At 39.3% G+C, this 19,045-nt stretch overlaps 3 protein-coding genes and 1 long non-coding RNA gene across 5 annotated transcripts in view; 2 read left to right on the forward strand and 2 right to left on the reverse strand.

Annotated features, from left to right (window-relative positions):
- The window catches only part of mcm8 (minichromosome maintenance 8 homologous recombination repair factor), a 14,844-nt gene extending 8,157 nt beyond the window's left edge, over positions 1–6,687 (forward strand). For both annotated transcript variants that reach the window (XM_024297941.2, XM_024297940.2), the window contains exons 16-21: positions 159–354; positions 427–640; positions 2,817–3,026; positions 3,103–3,179; positions 4,160–4,349; positions 6,108–6,687. In XM_024297941.2, the coding sequence (XP_024153709.1) occupies positions 159–354; positions 427–640; positions 2,817–3,026; positions 3,103–3,179; positions 4,160–4,349; positions 6,108–6,200 (980 nt within the window). In that variant the 3' untranslated portion in view covers positions 6,201–6,687. The remainder of the gene's footprint in view (positions 1–158; positions 355–426; positions 641–2,816; positions 3,027–3,102; positions 3,180–4,159; positions 4,350–6,107) is intronic.
- Positions 6,688–6,925: 238 nt separating this feature from the next.
- crls1 (cardiolipin synthase 1) lies at positions 6,926–15,143 on the forward strand. Its single transcript, XM_024297972.2, has 7 exons — positions 6,926–7,489; positions 9,591–9,728; positions 9,800–9,929; positions 10,012–10,097; positions 12,746–12,814; positions 14,138–14,229; positions 14,502–15,143. The coding sequence occupies exons 1-7, from the start codon at positions 7,061–7,063 to the stop codon at positions 14,593–14,595; spliced, it is 1,038 nt and encodes a 345-aa protein (XP_024153740.1). The 5' UTR covers positions 6,926–7,060; the 3' UTR covers positions 14,596–15,143.
- LOC118599698 lies at positions 13,630–14,586 on the reverse strand. The gene is made up of 2 exons (XR_004949152.1): positions 14,453–14,586; positions 13,630–14,294 (listed from the first exon to the last, which is right to left on the reverse strand). It is a non-coding gene; the product is annotated as an uncharacterized LOC118599698 (long non-coding RNA).
- A 2,317-nt stretch (positions 15,144–17,460) lies between the features above and the next one.
- LOC112161799 (E3 ubiquitin/ISG15 ligase TRIM25-like) lies at positions 17,461–18,834 on the reverse strand. Its single transcript, XM_024297257.2, has one exon. The coding sequence runs from the start codon at positions 18,730–18,732 to the stop codon at positions 17,476–17,478; it is 1,257 nt and encodes a 418-aa protein (XP_024153025.1). The 5' UTR covers positions 18,733–18,834; the 3' UTR covers positions 17,461–17,475.
- Positions 18,835–19,045: the final 211 nt, after the last annotated feature.

Below are 19,045 nucleotides of genomic sequence, written 5' to 3' on the forward strand. Positions count from 1 at the left end.
CTCAAATTGCATGATGAATTTGCAAATTGAATTGTCAATTGAAAAATGCATAAAACTTAGAATTATGGCCCAGAAAAACTTCCATAACAAATGCTACATTAATCCCAACAGAATTAGTTTTCCTCCTCTTACTCCCGTCGTCTGTGCGTCTCCTGCAGGTCTGTGTTGCATCGATGAATTCGATAAGTTGGGGAGCCAGCAGCAAGCTCTGCTAGAGGCCATGGAGCAACAGTCTGTGAGTCTGGCTAAAGCCGGGATCGTTTCCTCTCTTCCTGCCAGAACATCAGTGGTAGCTGCTGCTAACCCCGTTGGAGGACACTACAACAGAGGGAAGACGGTCTCGGAAAACTTGAAGTGAGTTCAGGAGGACTCTGACAAATTGTATGGCATCTACTGGACCATGATGACTATCGTGTGTTTTTTCAGGATGGGCTCTGCTCTCCTCTCCCGCTTCGATGTGGTGTTCCTCCTCCTAGACATCCCAGATGAGTCACATGACCGCTGTCTGTCAGAGCACGTCATGGCAAATAGAACTGGAAAGGGCAGAACCAGTGGTGCTGTGGTCACCAGGAGCAACGGGGAGTCAGAGACCTCCATCCTGCTGCAGCACTCAGACATGCCGCTGTCTGAACGACTGCAGGTACGACCTGCACTTTATTTCCTGACTCGTTTGAATCACCATGGATGTTTCTCATCCATCCATCCATCCATCTTCTTGACCGCTTCGTCCCTTTCGGGGTCGCGGGGGTGCCGGAGCCTAACCCGGCTACTGAAGGACGAAGGCGGGGTACACCCTGGACAGGTCTCCAGTCTGTCTCAGGGCCTCAATCACACACACATTCACTCTCACATTCACACCTAGGGACAATTTAGAGTCACCAATTAACCTATGAAGCATGTTTTTGGACGGTGGGAGGAAGCCGGAGTCCCCGGTGAAAACCCACGCATGCACGGGGAGAACATGCAAACTCCACACAGAAAGGTCCCAGCCGGGAGTTGAACCGGGGCCTTCTCGCTGTGAGGCAAGAGCACTAACCACTGCGCCACCGTGCAGCCCGGAATGTTTCTCAGTATTCAAGAAAAGAAGGAATAAATCAATGCTTTATTTAAAGGTTGGAGGGGGTGTGTTCATGAGAAACTGCACAAATGTTTTTTTTTTTGTATTCGATTCCATCAAATTCCTGCAGAGGGCAGCATTAAACTAAAAACTGCATTTGGTCAGAACCGATCTAAAGCATCATGTCCAAAAAGTAACTAAAAAAATCAGCTAATGGAAATAAAGAAGGTCCACTGTGACCTTGATCTTCTTTAACAGAGGATGCGCTGGTCTGATATTTATGACGAGACAAGAGAAAATCCAATCCCACAATGCTTAGAGGGTAGAACACTAAAACAAAGAGAACACTGATGGTTAGACCAATGATGCGTCAAACTAACCTTCAGTCATGTTTTGTTAAAGGTTGTTCTATGGAGGAGATCTGATTTTATGAACTCTTCTGACTTCATGCTTCAGACTAGATTTTTATTTTTTTTAATTTTTTAATTTTTAATTCTATATTACAGATTTCCTGTTTTCCAGGATTATTTACATGTTTTACGTGACAGCGATTTAGATGAAATCTACCTGTAGACATAAAAACTGAGACTATTCAGTCGTCTAAACTCTCACAAATCAGGAAGTATTTTTATTCATCCTGGTTTTGTCAATTAAAAACAACTTCCTTTTCTTTGAAGTAATTTTTGTTTCCAAACTGGTTCTTTTACTTTCCAAAGATGTTTTTTTTTCTTATATGATAAATTTTAATCTTAATATTGGTTAATAAATCATGTGTTCGATCCAAAAAATGAAAAAAAAAGTTAATCTAGCTGTAATGTTTTATGCCACTGGCTGGAGCAGCTGATTTAAGGTGGGTGTAGGTTACACCATGATGAGCATCCTGACATGGATCAAGACAAGAGTGAGTCACAGACAGATGCAGTGGAGATTTTTCAAAATAAAATACCCTTTCAGAATCATAGTGAAAATGTATACAGAAGTGAGTAATTCTATTCAACCGGAATCCAAGTGACCCATATCCAGTGGGTTGGGGACTCCCAGTTTAGCCTGTAGTCTATATTGTTAACATATTAAAAAGGTGAGTAAATAATAAAACAATGTTTCCATTGAAATAGCAACATTAATATTAATTATATTTCTGCCGTTTTATCATGAGCATTACAGCAAAGTGACTTTTCCTGCCAGTTTTCCATCTTTTTTTACTGTTACTGATCTCCTGTCCCAGATCTTGGAGTAATATATATAAAAATCAGAACTGATGGCCTAACTTTTTGTCATTCATATCAATTCAAGATTTCAGGATCATTTCTTTTTTAAAAAAGGACATTTTCTGCTTTTTTTTTTGTCTTTTTTTTTTTAGGTTAAACATAACAACCAGGTATTCAGTGTAACATCCGGATGCTCTCTAGTCTGTTTTTGCAAATACAGATCATAAAATTGTAGTTAAGATACTTGTTTTCACAAACTATCATTAAGCTACTTTAAATGATTTGTGGGGAAACAAGAACATGAAGTTTGTGTTTCTGCATCCTCAAAGCAAAAGCATTGGAAAAAACTTTTATTTTGACAGCGATTGTGAAGTCCTGGATCTAAAAAGGACAACACGTGAACGTTGTTCACTACAGGTGTAGTCCCTGAAACCATCAGTTAGCTTGTAAAAGAGCTAACAGCTGTCAGGCCATCAGCAGAGGACTTCAGAGGATCTCCTGTTTGTGTTTTCTCTCTTCTCCAGACTCACTTGTTGCACTTGTGTTTGAAGGTCCCTGCAGGTCAGTCTCTGGACCTGATTCCCGCCTCCTTGTTAAGGAAGTACATCAGCTACGCTCGTCAGTATGTCCATCCCACTCTGTCCCCTGAAGCGGCACAAACCCTCCAGGATTTCTATCTGTCCCTGAGATCTCAGGCCAGCTCTGCTGATTCCACACCCATCACTACCCGACAGCTGGAGTCTTTAATCCGTCTGACTGAGGTAGGCTTCCACGTCGGGACGTGATAAACGTTGCATTTGCTGTAATTCTCTCTGGTAACTGTTTGCTTTTGTGCAGGCGAGGGCAAAACTAGAGCTCAGAGAAACAGCTACAAAGAGCGATGCAGAGGATGTGGTGGAAATCATGAAGCACAGGTAGCTGCAGCTGTCTCTCTGTCCTGACACTCCACCAGGGAAAACCAAGCAGTTGCTTTTTTATAGTCATCAGTTTCAGGGAATGTGAAAGATTTGTCGCTTCAGTTTGTTTGCTGACTCGACTGTTTTAAGGCTCTACTCTGGTGTATCACCAATCCTCCTGACTGCAAAAGATTCAAGAAAACAACAGTAGATAGAGAGTAATAATAGCTTTTATTCTATTTAAATGAATTTTACTATAAACCTTACATGACATCAAAGCACCTGTGTGAACACACTCGCACTGTTTTGGGATCCAAATTGTGGGAGTCACCCAAGGACTGCCCTGCCACAGACAAACCATTAGAGACACTTGCTGTCAGTTCAAAGCATTTTTAAAAGAGATTTTGGTCCCGAAAGTCTGAATCTGTTATCATCTATAGCTTGACTGAATTGTTTACATTAGCCTTCTGCTTGATGCAGACTTCTAGTGTAGTATTTATCTGGGAAAATAAGCTTGAAATATAAAGCGCTGATCATAATAAGAATAAAAGAAATATCCGATTTTGATCGGAGGACTAAGTCCTACTTCGATTGAGTCATCAACCACGTGATCGGGCTCGATTTCCAGAAATGTGATCGGATCAGGACATCCCTACTCAGAAACACTATTTTAATCATAAATTATTTTATATAGGTCATCTATTATGAGAAAAAGGCTATAGGAACATGTTAAAAAAAGATGGTTTTCATTGGAGTGGGCCTTTAAGATATGATGAAAGCAAGGTTTTACCCTGAAGTTGTATTACAAGAACTATACAAATATTGTGCTTTTATCTACTATTCATCAATTTGATGATTTTCTAAAGAATAACTGACTTCTGCCCATGGTCCTTTTCATTTTATTTGCCTCGTATAATATTTCTAACTGTTCTCATGGAAAGTCTTGAGATTTCATTGGAGCGTAATGAAGCACACTCCCCTCCATTTCTCTGTTTCAGTCTGGCTGACACGTACTCTGACGGTCTGGGAAACCTGGACTTTGAGCGCTCTCAGCTCGGCTCCGGCATGAGCCAACGCAGTGCAGCAAAGCGACTGGTCAACGCCCTGCATTCACACGCTCAGAGGACCAGCCAGAAGCAGTTTGACCTGCAGACACTTCGATCCATGGCAGATAAACTCAACATCAAGGTAAAAGAACAGAAATGAATTAATTCTCTAAATCTACAAAGACTTAATGCAGATTCTTCTTTGTTCTTCAACATCATCATCTGTGTTTCTCTTCTTTAGCATGAGACCACACTGTTCACAAATGTGACCTCAAACTAGCTTTCACTTCTTCTTCATCATCATTTATTGTGTGACTCGTCAGCTTTGTTCCTTTGTAATTTTCGCAACTCTGAACAGCTCCCTTTTTCTTAAAACTGGAACCAGAACATTTCTCAATTTCTCAGACCTCATCTCTCTTTCTTTTAGACCTTCTTAAGCAGTCCAGATTTCTCTAACAATCATCATTTCTTCAAAGTTATCCTTCCATCTTTCCATCACTCTTGTAGAACCTATCAACACATTAACATCTCTGTTCTTAGTTATCCTATGTTGCTGCACATCCTTCCCGTTTCCCTGCCTCCCCTTACTTTGGCCAAATCCGAATTGCTTCCCTACCCCTCTGGCTCCTCTTTATTGCTCCAAATGTTGGGGCATTTGAAGCAGTAGGGATGTCTGAAAGTTTTTTTTTTTTTATTCTTTAAGGAGGAGCTGTAGGGACTTAGAGCTGGATATCCCTCCAGCAGTAGGATGATCCATGTCGCACATGTGGCCCAGAGGAAAAAAACATTTCTTCACATGGGTGTGTTCTGCAGCACAGAAGTTTACATTTAAAAGTATAAAGTTTTACATTACTTTTTAAAGTCATGAAACCAATGTTATGTATTTTCTGAGCACTGGCAGCTACACGCTAACATAGATGACTGGTGACTATTGATGATGTCATTAAGCGGTAAAATCGTTCGGATTAGGAGATATTTGAATATATCTCTCTGCTTGAAGGGATAAATGTAGGAATGAGGAGAAGCCATAGAGGTAGGGACTTTAACCTGTGACACAAATACTCATACACCCTTTCTTTGAGCTCTTCTACCTCCACCTTGTGCTGCATCTCCCTGTATTTCTGTTTGTTGTTTTTATGTCCTCTTAGTGTCACACTCATGATTTTTTTCATTTCACCAAGTTTGTTTATCTGCTTTCCTCATTCCAAATGTCACACCATGTTACTGATCTTCTAAAGTCTGTTTTAAATCCCTAAAAGCTACACAGCTTTTTTTTTTTTTTTTTTCTTTCGTCACTTGATGATGAACACTCATCATCCTATCTGAGCTCCAGAACATGTTTATCAAACCTCTACTTCAGAATATCTCCCCCTCTTTCAATCCACACCGTGATAAACAGTTTTAGGCTTCTTCCAATCTGTAAACTGAGCTCTATTTTCATCTGACGTAACACATAGAATATCCACCTTTCTTCTTCCCATCATGTTAATTAACTCTCTAGTGTTCCTTGTTGAAGTCTCTATGTTCAAAGATCCTGCTCTAACTTTGATTTTTAAACTTCTGCCTTCCATTTTCTCTCATCCTACAAACTCGTTTTCTTCCTCACCTTCCACCAAAAGTAGTTCCACCATCACCCTGCATGTCAACAGGCGGATGTTGTTAACCCATGCTACGACTGAGTTCTTATGGAAGTCGTTTATTTGCATTTTTGATTCAATATGGCGTAAATCTGACACTACCCTCTGCATTGACCCAGACTTGAGACCACACTGGATTCAAAATTTCTTTCAAACGTTATTTCAAGTAAATTGATTATTTATGCATTCCAGTGTAAAATAATTATAATAATTCACCTTGATATGTTTTAATATTTTTTCTGCATAATGTTAATTCATTTCAGGTGGCAGATTTTCAAGGTCTCTTAAGTTCCCTGAATGAGCAGGGTTTTCTGCTGAAGAAAGGACCCAAGCTGTATCAGCTGCAAACCATCTGAGCCAGGAAAGAGTAGCAAAGTCAATGTTTGGGATGAACTCTACATTTATTTACTTATTTTGAAAATGTTAAACATTTTCATTCTTTTGCCATAAGCTGGTAATGCCAGAACTGTAACATAAAACAAAGATGATGCAGATCAACACTTTTTGTTAAGTATTAACCTGTTAACATCAGTTACATTAAAAAGGAAGTTTCACTAAAATTCTGATTTTTAAACAAACTGACATTGTTGTTTTACTTCAGGGTTTGTTCTTGTTATTCAGAACATTTTCTGTGCCCTAATAATTAATTTAAAGATGATCCAGTCTCGCTTATTTAATGTAAGATAAGTGAATTTGCATTGGGACATAGTACTTTTGAAAAACAATGTTATGTACTGTACATATAATTTTGTAAAGATATTTCGTGTATTTTCATTTTACAAATGTAATGCTTGTTTTGGCAATAATGTAGATTATTAAAACACATTTACTTGAAATGCTACCATTTTGTGTTTGTTTTTTAATTTAGTCTTTTGTTATTTTTTTATTAGTATTTGTTAAGTAACATTAACATTTTAAATTACATAAATGTAAAAAATAATCATCATCTAGTTTAAAATATGATACATAATATACAATAATTTGTCAATATCTATATGTTAAAAGTAATTTAACTTAAACTTTAAAACATGACTGAACTGTTATTTTCATGCTGTCGTAAAGTATCTCGAAACAAAAACATTTAACGACACTACATCCGTTTACGGCAGCATGGCAGCCTGCAGGACTGAGCAAGGTTCGCGTGAGCTTTGAGCGCGAGCGCCGGTAAATTCGCGATGACCGCGCGGGCAGCAGGTCTGTTGGGCGCGTAAAGAAGATGACGGCGACGTGTTTCGGTCAGATTTCGGTGACCTTGCTCCGCTCCGCTGCTCGTGCTCCCTTCGCGGGTGTGTGTCGCCTCGAGCCTGCGACATGGCGGCTTAGACACGCACTTGTCACGGAGCGCGCGAGGGTAACGCCAAGCCTGGTGAGCGGCGCTCGGCTCCTCGGTCATGGATGGACGGGACACCGCGGCGCGTGTCGGACATTAATTCAACAAGTAAAGCTGACACCCTGGCATGCGCGCGGAGCTGTGCTCGAGCACTGGAGAGGTCACGGGAGGTCGGGGGCCGGTTTCTTGTCCTTGCTGCCCCTGGGAGTGCGAGGACTGTGCAACAGAAGCACGGAGACTCGGGACACCCCGGTATCAGCGGACCGGGAGGAGGGGGCGGAACCGGGCCAAGGCCTGTTCAAGTTCAAAGAGCTGGTGAGTTTGACTGGAGACTGAAACTTTATCAAACATTGAGTCAGCAGGCTGGACCAGAACGGCCAAACCAAGTTATTATCTACGGAGATCTGGACAGGACATTCAAGAAGAGAACGTTTCCTCTAATTAATCATTTGTGGCCACAAAAAACAAACAAACAAAGCACGCTGTGTATGGAACCCTGAACATGACATCTAAAACGTTCCCTTAAATTTAGAATCTGTGTGCTTAACTTTTAATTAAGACACAAATTAGTTGTATGAATTAACAATGAGCTCACAAAAAGCCTATTTGTGCCCACAAAAGGCCAAGATGAGGAAGTAATTTGTTTAATGTCATGTTTAGGGCTTTGTGGAATATGAAGGTGAATTTACAATACCCCCCAAAAATTTTTAGCCCCAAAAAATAAGAAGCTGGCATTTTGGTGGAACATAGTTTCTGCAGAGCAGCAAGAGTTCATTAGAAAGTCACCTCTCAGTTATGGGCGGGAGAGGCACAGAGTAAACCTGGACTTATTTCCCATCAACCTTTTATTTACACTCTCTCCCTCTAGCTTACAGGGCCTAAAAGCCTAAAGCTAACATTAGCGATGCAACATAAATGGTGAGCAATATCAGAGCCATCCAGTTGTACCGTTCTGATCCAGATTCCCGCTCAGATGAGGAAAACAAAGACGTTCATGGATCTATTTGTCACTAAGTGGATGTATCGGAATGGAGCAGAGCAGGGAGCTTGTGACTGCCAGTTGTAAAATGCATAACAACTATAAGCTTTTTCAAACAGCATTTTTGTGTTCTTCTGATTCACCACAAAAGCGATTACTTTATTTAGGTCCTCTATCATCAGAAAAAGGCCACAAGAACAAGTTAAAAACACCGTTTTCATTGAAGTTGATCTTTAATACCTTTGCAAAACGTAAATCAAAAGACTTCAACTGTCAGCAGCACTTAAATTGAAGATTGTGATTGTGGAATAAAAGTGTTGAAAGACATTTAAGGAAAAACTTTATTGATATGCGTTACACATGGTTCATCCCTGGAAAACTGTAGAAAGGATGAATCCAACTAAAGTGAATAGAAAAAGGTGAAAAAAATAGAATGTTTGAGGAATTTCAGATGAATGTAAACAGTACATGTATATCGGTGTAAAAATGAAAGAGTTACCAAACTGTTGTTGTGTCAAAGGCTGAGCTGCTCACAATCACATCAAAGCAAGTTTCCTCTGGCTTTATCTCCTTACACGTCATGACAAAACAACTTGAAGCTTTACGACTCCAAATATGACGGGGGACACAGATAGATGACAGCTTATCTTGCCCTACTTTCTTCTCATGTATTCAAACAGACTTATCTGAGATGTTTAAAATCACAGTTTTGATAAAAAGTGAAGCCATAAAAGCTGGACAGAAAAAATCCTGTGAATTGCTGCTCGTTCAGGAGTAATTAGGACATGCTCTCCAAAAAGGAATTGCAAACAGAGGCACGGATCTCCCCTGTTATTGTTCTGAAACTCCAGGTAAGTTGGGTAGAAAATATTTGGAGCCAGAAGAAGCTGAACTTTTTCTCTGAGTAGATTCTATGTTGGAAAATTGTAGGAATGTTGCTGAAGCCACTCTAATGAAAATTGTGTTTTTATCGTGGCTTTATATAAGCTTATATTTCTGAGTATTTCTTCACTCAAATCATTGTGAATCAGGAGCAGAAAAAAATGCAGTTTGATAAAGAGCTTATTTGTGATGTAGGAAATCCAGTGGGCGGGCCACAAGCTCCCTGCTCTGCTCCATTCTGATGCTTTCACTTGAGAGTGTGAGGGGCTGTAAGCTAGTGGGAGAGCAAGTTAACAGGGAGCTCTTAGCAATCAGGACAGGAGGTGGGGCGAGTGAAAAATAAATTACTCTAAAAAAGCAGGAAAAATTAGTCAAAAAAGCTGCACTTTTATTTAGAATCATCTAGAAATGAGAATAATCTGTGTGTAAGTTCTTGTTCTTGGTGAGGATTAAGTTCAGCTCATCTCTTCGTAGCCTCGTCTGGTCATCAGAAACATTTGTGGAATCCTGTCAGTGTCGCCTGGATGTTAACGCTCGTTTCTCGTCTTCTGGCAGTATGAGAACCCGTGGACGATCCCAAACCTGCTGTGCGTGTGCCGCATTTTGCTGGCTCCGTTCCTGGGTCACCTGATCGTCCAGCAGCAGTTTGACCTCAGTCTGGCTCTGTTTGTGCTGGCCGGAGCTACAGACCTGGTAATGCAAAGGGGCTTTGAAGAATTCTGGCAGCGTTCTTGTGTACTTCATGGTTTGTGTGTGTGCTTCAGTTGGACGGTTACATTGCCAGGCGGTGGCCCACTCAGAAGTCTGCTTTGGGCAGTGCTCTGGACCCGCTGGCTGACAAGATCCTCATCAGTATTTTATACGTCAGCCTGACCTACGCTGACCTTATTCCAGGTACCAGTCTGGCAGAGTTTGTGTGCATCCTCGTGGTTTTCTTTGTGCTCCTTTTTCATTTGTGGAAATGTTTCTGTTCCAGCTCCGTTGACAGCTCTGGTGATTTTCAGAGACGTTGGTTTGATAGCTGCTGTCTTCTGGGTCAGATACAAGACTGTTCCCCCACCAGTAAGGAAATCTTCATACTCTTTATTCTGAAAATGCTTGAATGAAACCAATGAAGTCAGTTTGGAGTGACTGTGTGCTGTGTTTTACTGTGAAAAAGAATCATTTAGGAGTTTTTTTAGATCATATTTTGCATTTTAAAGACAAAATCAGTTTTTGCTCATAAGAGAAAAGTAAACCTCTTCAAAAATCTAACCTTAAAATCTTCACATGAACAGTAAAATAAAAAATTAAGTCTAAATAAACCACAAGTCTGTAAGCTGAAGCTCAAGAGCTTCTTTTATTCCTACATTGTGGCTTTTATTTTGAAGAAAAATGCAAAAAATTTGAATAAAAATTGGATTTGTTTTTGCTTAGTTTGTTTCATTTAATTATTTATTTGAAAAAATCATCTCTTCATATAACTGATTAAAAAATGATGGTTAAATGTTTAATCTGCTGTCAGAGTGTTTTATTATTAGAAAATGTTTAAAGCACACGTTTCTTATCTTCTGCAGATTACTTTTCAGAGGCAAAACTCTTAAAGCTTAGAATTGTCTTTACATGTTTTACATTTTTTCAAAGATTGGATTTTACATCAATGTCTTCTTATTTTTATTCAATAGTAAAAGAAGAATGAAAGCAAAGAAAGTCATAATGAAAATGTCACGTTTGAATTTCTTAACACAGTGGTATTTTATTTTGAAAAGAACTTGTATGTTATGTTGTCAAAAATATAGAAAGTTACTTTTTTTTTATCCAAAACTTTATTGACAAATATTGCACATACAGACACATTGATTGTCCAAAATACGTGCCAATAACAACATGTTCACATTTGCCAGGAGAATGGACAAAAAAACAAATAAATTAATTAAATAATGCCATAAAATTGTAAAATAAAGCAGGTAAAAAATAAAGGCATGGGATTCTGTTAGTTTCAAATGTGACCATGCTTCAACTGTTCTAACAGCATTTTTGTTAGTGTAGGATTTAATATCATTTATAAATATTGTCATTTCTTTCTTAAAAAAAAAACCATAAAACACAGGTTTTTTGTTAGTACAATTAGACTTAAGAATAAAATATTAGCCATAATTATAAGTAGGTTATCTATGAAAATGTTCTCTGCATTAAATGTCTTTTGAACAAAATATCCAAAAAAAGTATGCTTATAGAATAACTTATAGTCTTTACATAAGTGGATTGTTGTAAAACAAGCCAAATCTTTCCAAAATACTTGAGTGAAAGTGCAAAACCAAAAGAGATGAGGCACAGTTTCTTGTGAGGAAGTTAGTCTAGTTATAAATAAAAATAATTTGTTGTAAATATATGATTTTAAATCTATTCTTTTAATGGCCACAAAGCAAAATGCATTTTTACATATCACTGACCTGATATGTACAGGATTCTATTGTGACTCTTCTGATCATCAGCATAAGATTCTTGACTGCCCTAAAGTTTGACTGAAAACCTGTTTGTTGCAATATTTCACCCAAACATTTCAAAATAAAAGCATCTCATCACTGTGACTGTCATTTCCCAGGATGCAACAAATGGCTTTTTTATTCCAAATAATTTGTCAACATTAATAATGAAGATGGATATTTATAAAACAGTTAAATGGATGTATGCAGTAATGAAGAACAGTATCTTTTACTCTCTGATAAGAATGTCGGTACCGCGATCTGGCCGCTAAATTAGCTGCTAGTTTTGTTTTGGGGAAACGTCCCGTCCCTTCAACTGTCTCCGCGAATCATTCTTGGAGGCTAGATCATGCGCCATCTAACTGACCAATCAGAAGTGGTTAACATTGTTACCGCCTTGTTCTAATGCAACTCATTAAGTCTCTCGGTTCCAACACAAATAACGGTTTAAGCTCGTGTTTAGCGGTGTGGTTTCCCACGACATCCAGTTTTCAGACCGTTTCAAAAGTTAACAAAATAATGAACCTCAAAGATGTGAGTCAGTACGGCAAAAGAGTAAAGTTTTTGCACTAAATCTCCCATGATGCATTGGGTTAACGTAACAGCACCTCTGCACTACAATGACAGCTCGCAATGCAACAAACTCACACATCAAACAGTCTGAACAGTTTTTAAATCTTGATGAAATCAGAGATGAACAGTTCAGTTTCCTTTAAGGTTTGAGTTTATTCAAATCAGTGTTTGGTCCAAGTCATCTTTATTAAAGGAACAGCTGGTTTCTAATGATGTCTGGATTGAAGGACAAGTCCCTTTTCAGACTTCAATCATTTTTGAAAGATTTGAAGTTAAGTTTAAATATAAGTGATAGTAAAATAGAAAGAAACAGGATTGAAGTTTAGTGGCCAACAGACTCATTTAAACTAGATAGAAGCCATTTATTCACCCAAAATAATTTTTGTTCATGTTTTGTTAAAGTTACATTTTTGATTAAGACAAAAAAAAAAAAAAACTTTATCGTGTTCACTTTTCGTGTAGTTACAATTGAACATAAACATGAATATAGTTTTAGTCTTGAGGCAACTGGAGTAATTTAGTTGATTTATTATTGAAAACGGTCGCAACTTTTATTATAACATTTAGGAAAAACAGCTGCAACCTCCAGCTTTTTCTGCCATAATTATTACAAAAAACATACATGGTACAGTACATCACTAGATGTCTTTTCTTTTCATCTTTTACCCTCAGGTGACCCTCAGTAAGTTTTTTAACCCCTGCTACACCACAGCCCAGCTCAAGCCCACCTTCTTCAGCAAGGTGAGACCCTTCCCTCTGTCAGTGTGCAGGTCTGACCAACCAGGATGAGCTGTGTGCTCCTTCATCTGAACACAGTTCTGAAATAAAAAAAAAAAATAGTTTGCAGTTTCGCCATCGGGTTAAAGGGTAACCAAACCTTAAATCAGCTTTTTGAGCTCTATAAATGGGCCTTTAAAAGTGCTGTCTTTTAGTTGTTGCCAATTTTTTTGACAAATTAAAATAAACTTGTTTATTTCTTGAAAATATAGACAGAAGCCGTCTGTGTGCTGCCCCCTACAGGTTGAAACGAGGTATAGCAGTTGCATTTTGTGATTGGTCAACTGGTGTAAGTGTCAGAAGTTCGCACAATATGAGTGTCACAATACAAGTCAACAACGCCTGAGACCGGGGATACATATTCTGACAGGGGGATCGTACCTCAGCATCACACAGACTCCACTAGCCCCGCCCCCTTTTTGGCATTTTTCAAATCTGTTCTGAGAATGGAATCGGCCTCCAACTTCCCTGTTTGGTGACCCTTTAAAGCATATACTGGGTCTTCAGTATGTGGAGTGGGTTGTCTTTGTTATGTTCAATTAAAAAACAAAAAAATATGGAGAGTGGTACCGGGCAAACTGATGCAAGTTTCTCCACTGAACTTGCATGAACAAAACTTCAATGCAAAAATAACAAAATATGTAGTTTGTTTTTTTCAGGATGACAGATTAATACAAGCTGGTGCTTATCCATTTTTGTATTTGTGTTAGCAAGTGTCATTAATACTATTATTTTGTTCTTTTTACAGTTCTTTGAGATGTTTTTAATAGGAAATTTGCTTTTTTTTTTTTTTAACTATACTTTGTCAAGTTAATCAGCCAGACATACCATTGGACTTCAACAATCTCCTCCTGTCTGGGCTTGAGTAATGAACATTTACAAGCTCAGTTTGATAGATTCTTGCACAAAGACAAAATCTGTTCATTTGACAGCAGTGTGTTACTTGTAACTATAGGAGGCGCAGTTCTTGCACTATTTACAGCTTAGTTTTTAGAGATAACAAAAATTTACCACGTCATCAATCATTTTCTAAGCATTGGTTAAAAATGAGGGGGCTAGCCTGATTTTACTGGTGAATGCCTGCATGTCATACATTGAAACAGCTGTGCTGTACAGGCCTTTCTGATACATGTATCTGAAGGTTTGCTGCAGAAAAGGCTGCAAACTAGCCATAGAGATGTCTTACTCTGTATGCACACACATTTCATGTTTCTTTGGTCATTCTGGAGCTTTTAGATGAGTTAGCAGTTTTTATTCCTCTCTTAAACGTGTAATGGTCTCTTCCAGGTGAACACAGCCATCCAGCTGTGTCTGGTCGCAGCTTCCCTAGCAGCTCCAGTCTTCCAGTTCACAGACAGCGTCCTGCTGCAGTGTTTATGGTAAATACGTCTGTCCTGTCACCTCTCTGTTCTGTGTTCAAACAGTCAAGCTTCAGTTCTGTGGCCTAAGCACACAGGTGCTGTTTAGGTCAAAATATTTACATGAAAACACTCTTATTTAGGCATATCCGTCTTTAAAAACTGTTGATTGTTGTAGAAGCTGAGTAGAATGTAGAAATAATCCAGCATCTTTCTTCTTTTTTGAAAGCAGAAAGCCCAGTACCTGAATCATAACGAAGAATATGAGGTCGTATTTCCTTTTTTCCTTACAGGTACATCACGGCTGTGACTACTACAGCGTCGGGCTACAGCTACTGGCATTACGGCCGTAAGACCGTCCAGGTGCTGAACACCAGGTCGCCATGACGAATGTATGAATCCAGACTGAAGCAGCTGCTGCTGAAACACTCGCACCGACTGAATGACTGACGGAGCCTCACCAAGAGCCCTGAGCAAGCAGCTGGGCTCAGCGGTTCTGGGTTCCCGAGGCAACATCTCACAGAAACATAACTTCTGAAGCCAGTGGTGGTTTAGTGCAACACTACAGTGATAGGACGTCTGCTGCCTAGAATCATCAGCAAAAAGAGACCAAATACGAAGATCAACCTCTCACTGACTCGTCAGTCGTCTGCTGGAAGCCTCTGGATGGATCGACCTGACGATTGTCTTTGTAATCTGAGGATTCAGGATTCAAATGAAGCCGATTGTTTTTTTATGTTTCTGTGGGTTTGTGAATGAAAGACTTTCTGTCAGGGCTCAATGCTGAGTGAAGAATGAACATCAGAGCAGGCTTCACAACACCTACTGCATCCTGAACCATCACACCATCTACCAGACTCAGGTTTATGATCCAACTGTTCTGTATAATCTCTTGTCAATCTTCTAATAAAAGAGCTTCCACCACTTCCTCTGAACTTTCAAGTCAGTTACTATTCATTGTGTTGCTTTAACAGCAGCAATGCCAGCTTGTTTTCAGTAAACGGTCAATTCTTTTACCAGTCTTTTAAAAAGTACCATTTTTGTCTGTACATAATTCAGCATACTGTAATAGAAAAAAATCAGACATCAAATAAGGTAATGGAACAAAGCCCCCCCACCCCGCCCCATCTCAGCATAACAATCAGAGAGAGAAGGGGAAAAAAAAGAAAATATGGGTATGAAAATATAGAACAATAGACCACTGGCAGAACTCAATTGGGTAAATTTGAAAAGTAGTCAATAAAACATTTCTATTTATTGTAAATGTTTGTGTGCTTCCTCTTTGTGTGTATTTAATTTTTAAGAGAATGTTTAACAAATTCTGGTTTAGAAGTGAAGTCCAACACTTGGTGGAGCACCTGCTGAACTGAGCATCTAGAATGAAGAGCAAAGGCTGTTGAATAAACAGCAGATGGTGATGACATCATCAGTAGTCTGATTAACCACACAGCATCTTAACCACAGTTACAGTTTAATCTCAGGACTGACTAACCATTAGAATAAATATTACCCGCTGTAACATTGTAATTGTATATTGTTTCATTACAACATGCATCTTTGTTCTTGTGAGAGACGCTAAAGAGACTTGCACATTTTTTACTCATACTGCTTACTGTTTTAACAGTAGGCATGTAGAAATCATACCGTTTTTTCTTCTTTCCTGCACAAAGAGTGACATTAAATAATTAACCAGCCCTTGTAGCCCTGAAGATAGAACAGGTCAGCCACTGATCAAAAGTGTGTCAGTTCCATCACCGCTCCCTCCAGTCAACTGTCACTAAACCTGATGTTCTTAATCTCATATATTTATTCCAATAAATCATTTATTGTATGTTAAACCTCTGTTATTAGTTTTATTAATTTATTGGTCCAAATTTTAAATTCACATAACATCAAAAAGGGGTAAATATGATGATGTCGAATTAATATCAGATTTTATTTTGCATATTAAACTTGTTTTTGACATCACTTTGATGTTGACTCGACTTCCTTTCAGCATCAATTGTCCACTGCGTCCATTTCTGTCTTCAGATTTAAAAGTCTCTGTCTCAATGAAGATCACTACCAGTGACGAGTCTCCCCAAATTCCTGGATTTAGGGATTTAGAAATGAAATCCTTCATTTAGAAAATTATGCTTAACAATAAGAAAGAGTAACTGGACAGCTGCTCTTGACTTGCTAATGATAACAATATGCAAGTAAAGTAAATAGTACTGACTTCAAAAATTAAATAAAATTGCAGGATAACACATGGAGAACTTTTACACTCTAGCTCGGAAACAATGTATCTTTTTAACTAAGCAAAACGTTTTTATCTCTCAATATTGGAACATGATGACACAATACAGATATTATCTAATCACAAACTCTGGAATGAAGACAAAAGAATCAGGATGTTTTTATTTTCAAATGATCAGAAACAACTTTTCTCTGAAGAACAAAGAAATAAAGACACAAATCTTCAATCAGAAATTGTCAAATGAAGCACAAAGAAAAACAAACAGTAAAAGTTCTACATTCTACAAACAATTTTCTCCTTCAGTTTCCTCTCTCATAGTTTCTCTGTAGAACAAACAGAAAGTCTTTGATTGTGACGTCACTGATTCCATTTGTGTTCCTTCAGTTCACATGACAACAACACAAAAACATGAACAAAACATTTGTGTGAAATTTGAATTCAAAATGGAAAAAAAAAACAAAGTTAAAAGAAAACATCCCAAAGAAATGACAAGAAAACAGATTTTACTCCAAAAGTTTGAGATTCTTCTTCAAAATTGTCTCAAATCCACATTCTTGATTTTTCATTTCACTACTCCAAAGAACAGTCAAAAAATTTAAGTCAAAGTGATCAAAAGCAGAGAAATAGCGAAAAACAAATATTTCACTTCTTTCATGAACTTCAGGAACTACTAAAGTTTACAGATCTCTGCTGTGGCTCCTACATTACCCGACCACAGTCCAGCATGGAGCGGCTGAGTGAATGTGGTCTGGACTCTGTGGAGGAGAGTCATTCTTTCAGAGACGTTGTAGAAGGACAGAACACCTGCTGGGTGGTCCAGGTATACTCCTACTCTGGAGGGATCAGGAGCTGAGATGGTGGTTCCTGTGTTGTTGTGGAAAAACCTAAAACCCTTTGAAGTACAAACTGATGTCCAATAATGTTTCAATAAATCTACTTTTATTTCCAGATCTGTTGATGTTCTTGTATGCGACTGCTACACAAACAACTATTCACACTCAGGAAGTGGAAAATTGTATAGCAAACAATCAGGAAGTAGCATCTTCTTCTGCATGATCAGAATAAGACGGAAGTCGTTGTATCTGTCTCACAATTCTTTTTCTTCTTACCTGGATCACTGGTTTTCTTGCTGTATTTGGATCCAGTGTGATTTGGCGTGAATAGCTTAAGAAGTCAGCTCTGCTCTTTGGTTCTGGTTCTGGCAGTGAAACATCCACATGAGTGGCTGTCAGTGACTCTCTCAGAATGTCCTGCAGTATGCCTCTGAGCTCAGACACAGCTGCTGTCACATCCTCAAAGTATCTCTGAGGACGGACGTTGATGCTGGATGAGTGTGTGGACTCTCTGAGTGGTGGCAGTGAGGGGTAGTGGAGCAGAAACTGGCTGTGATCCTCTGTGAGTGAGAGCTGCTTCAGCTCAGCGTCTCTCCTCTTCAGCTCAGTGATCTCCTGCTCCAGCTGCTCCTTAACATCTTTGACTCCACTCACTTCAGTTTGCTGCTGGGATCTGATCTTCTGCTTCACATCACTGCTTCTTTTCTGGATGAGATGGATCATCTGAGTGAAGATCTCCTCACTGTCCTTCACGGTTTGATCAGCAGAGTGATTGATGGCCTCCAGCTGCTGTTGAAGCAGCTTCACCTCTTTCTCTCGGTCCTGGATTCTCTGCTGGATTTGTTGTTGACTCTCCTCCAGATCTCTCTGCCTCTCAGTCCTTTCTGCTGCAGCTGAGACTATTTTATGTCCCTCGTGTTCCTCCACAGAGCAGAGGTAACAGATACACTTCTGATCAGTGCGGCAGAACATCTTCATCACCTCATCATGAATGGAGCAGATGTTCTCCTGCAGGTTCTTGGAGGGTTCCACCAGCTTGTGTTTCTTTAATGGAGCTACATCCAAATGACGCTGAAGGTGTTTCTCACAGTAAGAGGCCAGACAGTTCAAACAGGACTTGATGGCTTTCAGTTTTCTTCCAGAGCAGACGTCACAGGACACATCTCCAGGTCCAGCATAGCAGTGATCAGCAGGAGCAGCTTGGAGTCCAGTCTTCTTCAGCTGCTCCACTAAATCTGCTAACACTGTGCTTTTCACCAGAACAGGCCTCTGTGTGAAGGTCTTCCTGCACTGAGGACAGCTGTGGATTATCTCCTCTTCATCCCAGTTTCTTTGAATACACTTCATGCAGTAGCTGTGTCCACAGGGAATAGTCACCGGATCCTTCAGCAGATCCAGACAGATGGAACAGCTGATGGTTTCTTGATCCAGATCAACTCCTTTCTGCGCCATTTCTCCTCTTGGAGACACAAAGACGGTGTGAGTATCTCTTCCTCAAAATCCAGTTGGACTCTGATCCTACCATCAGATGTTATTGCTGTGAATTCAGCCAATCAGAGTCTTTCTTTTTTTACTGTTGGCTGCACCCATCATGACAGAGCAGATCTGAAAGAAAAAAATGAGTAAAAAGTGGAAATACAGATAAGAGGAGTAGATAAGAAGGTAGACGGTAGAAGGTCAAAATTGTTCTCCTTCAGCAGATCCAGACAGATGGAACAGCAGAAGGTTTCTTGATCCAGATCATTCGTGGTCATTTTGCTTCAGA

The sequence above is a fragment of the Oryzias melastigma genome, linkage group LG15 (genome assembly GCF_002922805.2).
Source record: "Oryzias melastigma strain HK-1 linkage group LG15, ASM292280v2, whole genome shotgun sequence".
NCBI classification, from domain to species: domain Eukaryota; kingdom Metazoa; phylum Chordata; class Actinopteri; order Beloniformes; family Adrianichthyidae; genus Oryzias; species Oryzias melastigma.